The sequence below is a fragment of the Hydra vulgaris genome, chromosome 15 (assembly GCF_038396675.1).
Source record: "Hydra vulgaris chromosome 15, alternate assembly HydraT2T_AEP".
Classification (NCBI taxonomy): Eukaryota; Metazoa; Cnidaria; class Hydrozoa; order Anthoathecata; family Hydridae; genus Hydra; species Hydra vulgaris.
Window position 1 is genome coordinate 7,282,443 of NC_088934.1, and position 10,363 is coordinate 7,292,805.

The following is a 10,363-nucleotide window of genomic DNA, read 5'->3' on the forward strand; positions in this document are numbered from 1 at the left end:
TTATTCTGATCTCTTTATACGTATTATTATAAGTGTTTTTTTTTTAATATAGGAAAAATAATATTTTGTTAATATAGGTAAAATAATTTAAAATATAATCAACGATTGACTCGTAAAAACATTTATCCTAAGACATACCAATGTTACTTATAAAATAACTCGCGTTTCCAAATTTTTAATTTTATTATGTTTATTTAATTATATAATTTACTACTGTTTTATATATTGTAACCATCGATAGCTCAGTTGGCAGAGCGGGAGACTGTAGGCCGTGAAAATAGGAATCTCTAGGTCGCTGGTTCAAATCCGGCTCGATGGACGATTTATTCTTTTTTATTTTCAGCACATTATTTTTTTACATTAACATAACATTACATTATTTTTATTTTAACATTAACATTAGTTAACTTTCTAACTTGTAATGATGAGTTTAATCTCATGAAAAGTCATTTTCTCCAGCTTGACGCTTTACACATCAAACTCTTGATATAGCTTGAAGCACAGGCTCAATTTCTAGTTCTCCGGCCAATTCTTTTGCCGTTAAAATGGCGGATTTGAATCCTGTATTTCTATATTCATCCAAAAAAGTGCAACATTTTTTCAATATTTCTGTGCATTTACCAAAATCCATGTCTGATGATTGTAGAGATTTACTAACGACATTAAATTGAAAAAGTGTGTCATACCAAACAATCAACGAAACTATGAAACTGAAATCTTTTAACTGTTCAGCTAGAGTAGAAGCCTCGTGAGAGACTTGAACATCAGTTTTTTGGTTTTCAATAGCTAAAGTAATTTAAGCATCATGGATGGCACTAATTTGATAACGGACTGCTTTAACACTGCTTATTCTTGCTTCCCAACGTGTGTCACTTAGCTTTTTAATGGTATATATTCCCAAGTGATCGGTTAGAATTTTCCAACGAACAGGAGCTGAAAACAATGTAAACAACCTCTGAAGTACCCCAAATAAAGTGACTGATTTTACAGAAGACTTAGCGGCATCACATCAGAGATAAAACAATCGAGATCGATGTATTTCGAAGTCGAAGCTATACACTACAACAACATTACAGAAATATAGAATATACAAATGATATCCTAAAACCCTTGCATTTATTTAATAATCATTCTAGATTTCAAAAATCCAATTCCTTTAAGCATGTGAAAAAATTATTTGCATATTACCGATTATCTAATCTAAAATGATCCTAGCATGCTAACCTAGTAAAGAATATTTAGTTGTTCGCTTCCAGTCTTTTATTCTCATTTTTTGTGCTAGTTTCTTGCCTTGGGAGCTCAAATGATGTCTGTCTCGCCTTTCCAGTTCAACAATACTGAAAATTTTATTTTTAATGTAGCGGTATCATCATCACATCATCCTAGTCTGAGTTATCATTATCATTTTGATCTCTGTCTGGAGCAGGATTACCTGCCATTTGCTCTTCCATGGAGTGGTATTCCCAAACTGGTGTAAAGGAGTTTAACAGATCGAAGTTCTCGTTGATAAAGACCAACTTCTTAGTGGTTTTTGGAGACAACCTAGATCTCTTTTCGTGGACCACCTGCCCAGCTTCACTAAAGGCCCACTCAATTGAGACATTTGAGGCTGGCAGACAATAATACTCCCGTGCAAGCCCTGCCAAGGTGGGCATCTCTCTGCGATGTGTCCGCCACCAGTCAAGGACATCAAAGCAGAAAATCAATTAATTTAAAATTCTTGGCTTTTGGTTAACAATTAATTTACTATACTTTAAAACTATGCTTATTTAATTCAATAATTAAACATAGATGACAGTTTCATAACATTTCTACCGGTGTTTTAAGAAACTTAATGTTTTTACAAAAAATTTTATAAATTAATTTTTTTCAACTCTCTCATTAAAATTTATTTAAAAAGCAAAAGAGGACACAGAAGACGGATCACGAGTCTTAGTTATGTCAAATAAGTTAGCTCTATCGGTTTAACTTTATTTTATAGAAACTCTTCTGTAAAGAATATATCCATACGAAGTAATAATTTCAAAGATAAAAAAATTTACAATTTATGTGAGAAACAAAAATCATATTTTTCTTGATATAAAATAAAAATACTGATTTTTCAAAAATTATTATACTTTACACTGAGCTGTAAAAAATGATGATAACTTCATTCCACAACCGACTATATCCATACTTAATTTGTTCTCTTTACTTCAGGTGTGACATGCTTCTAAATATTTCATTTTGATTCTATGCTTGCTTCTAAAAATTTCATTTTGGTTTAAAAAAAAGAGCCTGTCTTTAAATATTGAAAAAAAAAAGGGTTACTTTTCTATCCAAACTATAAAAAACAGATGCTGCCTGTAAATTTGCCTGATCTTTTTATCGACTAGGTCATCCTAAAAAGAAAAAAATTGACAAAATTTTTTGGTAGTTTTTTTTGAAGAAAATCTGTCTTGGAAATCACACATCAATAATATTTCTAATAAAGTTGCAAAAAACATTGGAATTCTATACAAACTTAAAGGTGTTTTAAACAAAAATTGTTGCTAATGGAGTCGCAAAAAAAAAATGGTTCTTTTAAAAAAAAAAAGAGTTCATTTTTGAAAAAATAACCGTCTTTTTTGTGAAAAACCCGTTTATTTTTACAACTTTAATATCAGATAAAGAAAAACTAAAGTATTATGTCTGGAAGTTCTACATTTTCTTAACGGCCCGAACAACTTTAGTAGTAACATTAGTAAACTTTGGAATACTTAATATAACCTGAACGTGTTTTACAATTAAAATATTGTTAACAATAATGATAATCATAACGATGAAGATAAAGTTTTAGAAGTTGATGTACCTTCAGGCTCAGCAACACTATAAATATCAGTGAAAGAAAATCTTCTATTTAAAAAAATAAAACTCGTATTCGATTAAAAAAATAGAAAAAATACAATAAAAAATGACTTGCTTGATTAACAAGTAACGAATCAGAACGTGTCAACAACAGAAGCGTAGATAATTTATGCTTTGTTACAAGCAATTTTCAAAAAAAATGACGATTTAAAAATTGATTTTTTTTAATAAAATGAATTAATTTTATTTTTATATCTCGACTGTTTTTCAGTCGAGATATAAAAATTACAATATTTGAACTTTTCATTAAGAATTTTGTGTATTTCAAAGTAATTTATAATGAAAAACTCATTTTTATATATATATATATATATATATATATAAAAATATAAAGCAAAAAATGCTTTGCTAAAAAAATGCTTAGCTAAAAAATATAAAATCTTTTTGAACTAAAAAGCGGAAAATACTGCTTTTAATTTAATAAACTAAATTTTGACAGGTCTGCACAAGATTCATTTCGAAACTGACTTGTCAATCTTTAGTTTACTGAACTATTAAATTTAAATCAAAAAGTTTATTTTCCGCTTTTTAGTTCAAAAAAAAATTATATTTTTCAGCAAATGTTTTTTTTCTGCTTCTTAGTCTTTACAATGACTCATAGTCTATGAGTCATTGTAAAGACTATTTTGATATATATATATAATATATATATATATTATATATATATTAGATATATATATATATATAATATATATATATATATATATATATATATATATATATATATATATATATATATATATATATATATATATATATATATGTATATACATATCAAAATAGTCTATTTAGACTTCTTAGGACATCTAAAACAAAAATAAAAAATAAAAATAAAAAATATATATACATCAAAATAAAAAAAAAGCATCCTGAGGAGGAAATGAACCTGTAACCGTGTTAGCCTCGCCTCAAAATTAATGCAGAGAAAAATTAAAGGATTTAAACAATTTTTTGCGTACAAATGTTTTTATTATGTAAACATTATTTGTACGAGCGTATAAATAATAAGAGCGACAATGTAATGAGAATGTTATTTGTACGAGAGTACAAATAATGACCTCCTAGAAATAAAACATTAAAATTAACAAAAAAAAAATCTCCCCGAGTAAGACTTGAATCCCAAACACTATCACCCGCGTCTCAAAAGAAGAGCGTTGTTACATTCACAGCACTAAGCAAATACATTAATGACGTAACAAATAAAAGTCAAATTTGTGGACAAGTTACTTGACGAAAAGTTCTGGTGTGAAAGAAAAAATTATAAAAATGGATAAATACTCTTCAACTCTTCATGAAATCGACTTTTAGAACAGGTTTTTCATATCGATTTATAGATAAATATAGAGGAATCGTGAATGGTAAAAAGACAAAGGTAGGACAAAGTCCAGAGGGCCACCGAATCTATAATAAGATGGTCATCGAGTTATTATAAAAACGATTTATTGTATTTTATCTTTAGTCTTTCTTCCACTTTCTTTTCAAAAATTTTATTTTTTAGTATAATATAGGGGAGAGTGGGGTAATGGCGAACGCGGGGTAACTCCGAACATGGTCAAAACAGCATTTTAAAAAAATAAATTCGACAATTTTTTTTTACCTGCTGAGAAGGGATACTATGCTCAGTTCCAGACGTGCAGTAGTGTAATGGAGCTGCGGATGTTGTTTATTATGATTTGATTTTAACTTTTTCTGATAATTTTATGCAACTTTTTTCTTGAGTAACACTCTGTTGGAGCTTCTATGGCAATAAAGCCACTCCTATTTTGTTGTTGTTGTTGCATAATATAATTTTTAGACTTAGTTATTCCAATTAGCATTTTATTCATTATTACGCAACAGTGTTTGTGATTGCCCCCCGATGTGTTCGGAATTACCCCACGTAGGTAGGGTAATTCCGAACACCAAGAGTTTTATTTTTGCCTTAAATTTTTATTTTTATAATAAGATTTTTAAAAATTGCTTTTGAGGGTTTGTGACTGAGTAGTTAAACTAATTGATAAGCAATAAATATGATCAATTTTGTATAACTGGTGTCTTTAATTCGCATTCCCGGTTAGGTGTTCGCCAATACCCCACTCTCCCCTACACTTTATAGTTGTAAAAGTTAATTTTTAACAAATTTGCAGAAAAGTTACAAAATAAATGATAGAAAACTTAATATATAATGGACAGATAAATTTTAAATCAAAATCGTGTGCGCTTTCCGTACTTGCTGGTTGTTCCTACAAAAAAGAAGGGAAAATAGATAATTAAAAAAAAAAGCAATTTTTACTTAAATTCTTTCTGTCAACACTTGCACAGGCTGCAAGTATATCTTCTTTTCTCAACTTCAGCTTTTATGTCCCATTTAAATTAGCAGTTTTAATGAATAAACCTTAGTTTGTTGTTTTGTTTTTTTGTCTTTTTAAAAACATTTTAATTAGTTAAACTTAGAGCAGCTGGTTACAAAGTTTTATTTTTCAGAGTAATTGCAAGGAGCTGAAGCCCTTTTTAGGTAGTTTAATTCACTGTATTATTTATAGATTTTTTTGTTATGCTTAAAATTTAAAGGATTATTGAGAATTTTGTTACGTATCTAGATTTAAATTGAATTAAATTTGTTTTAAAAATTTCTATCAACTATATGCTTTTATGGATTTCTAAAAAATTTTCTGTAAATACAAGCTTAAATATAATTTTCAGATATATCTGTTTGCTAACCTTTCAAGTCAATACCTATACGAAAATTAAGGAAATTTTCAAAAAAATTGAGCAACTTAACGCTAAATTAAGATGAGTACAAGACGAATACAAGACGAATACAAGGCAAAACATCGCGGGTATATAACGGAAACCAATTTAATACTGTTAAAAAAAGTCCATTCTTGACAGTATTAAGTTATTTGTACCACTCTGCAGTATTTCATGTTCTTTAACATTTGATATGCCACGCATTCGATAAGTTATTACAACTTTCTTAAGTCACAAATTTGACAATTATCTTAAACTTTTAAGCCAATTATCTCAAAACGGGGTTTCCGGACTTGTTGGTTTCCTTTACGAGGAAGCCAGAAAAAGTTTAAAAAGCGTATACCCCGAAAATTACAATATTACAATTAGAAGTTATAAAGTATTTAAGACAACGTAACGTCGAAGCCAAGATTATTTTTTTTTTGCCATTTATTAAAATCTATTGAAATTAATATATTAATTTTTAATCTATTTGATTTTAAAGGATTTGTGGAAACGAGCAAGGAAAAAGCTACAAAATTAATAAACACAGGCAATCCAAAAACGATCTGGTAGTTGCAGAAATAATTTTAAAAATATTAAAGGGGTGGGGAAGGGCGTTTATTTGAACCTAAAAATATATGATATATAAAGTAAGTAAAGAAGAAGGATGAATTTTTTAAAGCGCTAAAAATAAATATCTGGTTCGATAAGATCTCCTCGTATAGTATTCCCTTTTACTTTCTCTCCACATTGTGAATTAAGTATGTAATTTAAACATAAATAAACTTTTGATCTTATTTTTACTTTGATTTTGCACGAAAAACGCACTTGAACACGCAATTTATATCAAATTTTTATACACTATTATAAAAAAAATTAAAATTGTTTCAATATACTGAAAAAAATGATTTCAGATTAAAAATTTATATATTATGTATTACTTATTTAAAAAAAGTAGTTTTATGGGTTCTTGAATACATTTTATGAAAATTTTATAAAATTTTTTGAAAAAATTTTATAAAATTGGAGGTAGATGATATTGCTTAATAAGTCATTTTGCCCCGGTCACGTGACCAGATTACAAAGTTAAGAACTTTTTATTTTAATTTTTATTTCAAAATTTTCTTATTGCAAACCGAAAGTAATAGTAATAATTACACTGCCCAACAGTGATTTTGTATCGGAACCAAAATTAGTTATTTCTTATGCATTTCTATCTGTTGAATTCGAAAATGACATTAAAAATGACATATTAGCTCTAGTTTAAGAAATAAAAGCAAAAATTTTCTCTCAAGGCAAGGGTTGAATTAAGTGATCGCGAAATGAAAAATCCGGAAAAATATCTGGTCTTCAAAATTTTAGTTTATGCGAAACCGTGTACTTTGTTTTTAAGAGCCGTTTTTTCTAAGAATCAGGCAAATTCCTGAAACTGTGGAAGTGACCTCCTCCAAATTGCTTGAATTTTTTATATATTGATCAGAATATAGAAAAAACCTGTTAGGGAAAAAAAAAATTTCAAAAATGTTTCGTTCACTCGGAATCTGGGCTTAAATTTTTGAGATTTTTTTAAAAATGTTTAGAAATTTAGTTTTTGCCACCTTTGAACCCATTTTTTTGGCAAGGCAAAAAGTTGCACATAGCTTTTGTAGTTAATATCAGACGTAACCCAAAAGCTCTCTCCAAAAAATATAAAAAAGTTGCGTGACACTGTGCGGTTGGCTAATTATCATAGTTCAAAAGTACAAAATCAATCAGTTTTGTCAACTTTTAATCGGAGTTAATTCTAGCGGCGAAGTGTTGCACACAATTTTTCTTTTAGGATTTGAAATTATCAAAGGTATTGAGTCTAAAAATGCAAAGAAAGTTATGTGATACCTAAGGCCTATTAATATATTAAGGCTTGAAATTGGAAAAAAATGTTTTAGTATACTTACAAAATGAACCATTACGGCAGAGGCGCTAAGTTTTGTAAAAATGTAAACATATCCAACTGTCAATACAAAAAGGTCCTAACATAATAATAAAAAAAATTCGTGTGATTTTGTCACACGCATGATATAACATGAATTAAAAACTGAACAAAAATCTAACATCAAGATAACTATATTGCTAATTAAATAAAACATAAATCAAACATTTAAATGTTTTTCCATTTAAAAATTAGTTTTTCATTTATTAATAGAGTCATTTACACACATTATCCACCACATCACACATAATTTCTACTCTGCTGCAGAAAGTTTCTCTAAGAATAATGATATGACTGTATTATAGTCTTCTTCGGATAATGAATAATCGCCACAACCACTGATTAGAAAAGGAGCATTTACTAAACAGATAATTTTATCAGTTTGGTTATTTATCTCCTCGGTAGTAACTGGCCAGCGAAAAGTATTCTTCTCTTGCCCGGTAATCATACAATTAACTCTGATCCCAGTTATAGATACCTAAAAGTATTAGCGCAACATTTAAAATAATATAATAAAGAGTTTATGATTTGTTTAATTTTGCTTACATTCAATAAAACTTGTAAAGTCTTATATAATGTCATTCTGAAATTATTTTTACATTTTATTTATATTCCTTTTATTTTAGAGCACTGTTTTGTAAAACAAAATAAAAACTTGAAACTAATATATACTTTGAATAATATTACCTCCACAATATATCCAATATTCCATTGTTTTTCATATGCAACAGCAACCCAATCATTCACTTTCCATACAAGACAAATTTCTTTTGCAAGATTGGCGATGTCTTCCTCATATTTATTATCATCTTCATTGTCTCCTGCCAGATTAAAGTCATCATTTTCGCCATAAACTTCTTTGTTATCGTTAACCTGACTATTTTCATTATTTTCTGTTGTCGGTTCTACCAGGTTACCTTTTCTTTTCAGGTTACTAAATCTATAACAATATCAATTGTACATATTTTTAAACATATGTAAACAAACACACAAAATTATAACTTTCACCTAAATTTTAATTTCATATTTGTAAAAGAACTATTTAACAGTCAGAAACATAATCTAATTTGCAAAGTTTTGATAGCAACAATGCCTACCTTGAAAATAAAGATCTTATCTGTTGGCTAGTTACATATTGATCAGGCGGAAGTTCTCTCCTCAGCTGCATGTGAACCTGCTCAGGGCTCATTTTATTACCTGATTCTTCTCCACGAATAAAGTATTTATACAACAGTTCTTTCTGCTGATTTGAAAATCTAAAAGAACTTCGAACTGGTAATGCCCAACCTTGCAATAGAAAAATGTTCATGCAATGCGGTTTGTCTTTTACGGAAGCACTGTTAGAGGATGAAGAAATTGGCATATTTAGTTGTGAAGTAATTTTCATCTTATGAACAAACGAGTTGCGAACTTTATCCAATGATGTTAATGATTTCGGAACTGTATGAAGACCGGATAGCATGTGTTCTTCTAACTCAGCATCGCTTTCAAATGATAAAGTACAATTCATTTCAGTGCAAAATCTTAATGAATATAATTGCCTGTCACTTCTTTTCTGTTTTTCCTTAAGTGACTTGTTACGCTTAATTGAATTATCTGTTTTGCTATATGGCAACAACAACTTAATCGAGGGTTGAATTTTAAGATTTCCATACTCTTGTTCAATTCCCTCACCGATATTGAAATAACGCCACATCTTCACACTTTTCTCACCAAACTCAAATGAGTGATAGTTGCTAATGTTCTTAATCTTTGGTCCAGTAACTACAGTTTTATCATTGCTAATTTGAGCAACTGCTACTTTTGCATCTTTAGCGCCAAAACTATAATGCATAGCCTTGTGTATATCTTCAGCAGTCAAAAGATTATTACCAGAGTCAACGTAAGTCCTTAAAATTGTCTTTACAACTGCACTCTCCCTGTCACATTGATCTTTTCCACAACAGGGTTCATTATAATCATATCTCAGCAACTTTATATCTCTCTCTTTGCATACATTGTAGATTGCTTCAGCTGAAAGATTTCCCTGATAGCAGCCGGCATTATCAGATTTGGTAAACATTTTCTTGATATGCGGTTGATCAATTCTGAATTGGTCTAAAACTGCAGTGGCTAACGAAACAACATCACCTATTCCCTGATCACACCTATACATTGAAGTAAAGTAAACACGTTTGAATAACTTTCCTGCTATTTTTATGAAGAATATATCCACATGTAAACTCATTCCTTTCTTGCCAAAATACTCTCTTTGGCCCTCTCTGTATCGAACCGGAAGAATTTTTTGACAAAAATCTTTAAGCCAGAAAGCAGTTTCATCGTTTAATTGCTTAAAAGCTTCGATTTTTGCCTTTTTCTGTTGAGAATCTCTCATCAGGTGTTTTATGTAGTTGAATACATCCTTTACAGCAATTTCCAAATCATAAATAGAATCAGCATCGTCAGAATTTTGAATTGTTAGTTCTTTGATCATCTCGATAGCTTTGCACAAATCATAGCAATCGGCACATACCACTTCTGATATCTCTGTGTTGGATTGAAGATTTTTTTCAGATGGATCTGATAAGGCATGTTTTGAGCTATGAGAAGAAATGTTTGAGTCATTGACACTACAATTGGTTTGATAACTTGTTTTCAAATACCTTTTTCCTTTTTCAAGGGCAGCTTCGAGAGATTTAGAACTAAATCTCTCGAAATTGCATGCACTATCTTTTGTTCTTCACCGCTGTCGTATTTTAATTTGGTTATTCCATAAGCAACATCATGCAAAATACCGCTTGTAAATATAAAGTCTAA

At 29.3% G+C, this 10,363-nt stretch overlaps 1 protein-coding gene and 1 non-coding gene across 2 annotated transcripts; one reads left to right on the top strand and one right to left on the bottom strand.

The window, feature by feature from the left end:
• The first annotated feature begins 231 nt into the window (after positions 1 to 231).
• trnay-gua (transfer RNA tyrosine (anticodon GUA)) lies at positions 232 to 319 on the top strand. The gene is given in 2 exon segments: positions 232 to 268; positions 284 to 319. It is a non-coding gene; the product is annotated as a tRNA-Tyr (tRNA).
• Positions 320 to 7,448: 7,129 nt separating this feature from the next.
• Positions 7,449 to 10,040, bottom strand: LOC136092267 (uncharacterized). Its single transcript, XM_065820096.1, has 3 exons — positions 8,665 to 10,040; positions 8,255 to 8,507; positions 7,449 to 8,045 (listed from the first exon to the last, which is right to left on the bottom strand). Exons 1-3 carry the CDS (start codon positions 10,038 to 10,040, stop codon positions 7,821 to 7,823), a joined length of 1,854 nt encoding a protein of 617 aa, XP_065676168.1. The 3' UTR covers positions 7,449 to 7,820.
• Between the last annotated feature and the right edge of the window lie 323 nt (positions 10,041 to 10,363).

Coding starts and splice junctions, on each gene's coding strand:
- LOC136092267 (XM_065820096.1), bottom strand. CDS start 10,040: ATGATCAAAGAACTAACAATTCAAAATTCTGACGATGCTGATTCTATT. Junction 8,508..8,664: donor ATAAGATCTTTATTTTCAAG/GTAGGCATTGTT, acceptor ATATTGTTATAG/ATTTAGTAACCTGAAAAGAA. Junction 8,046..8,254: donor ATATTGGATATATTGTGGAG/GTAATATTATTC, acceptor TAATACTTTTAG/GTATCTATAACTGGGATCAG.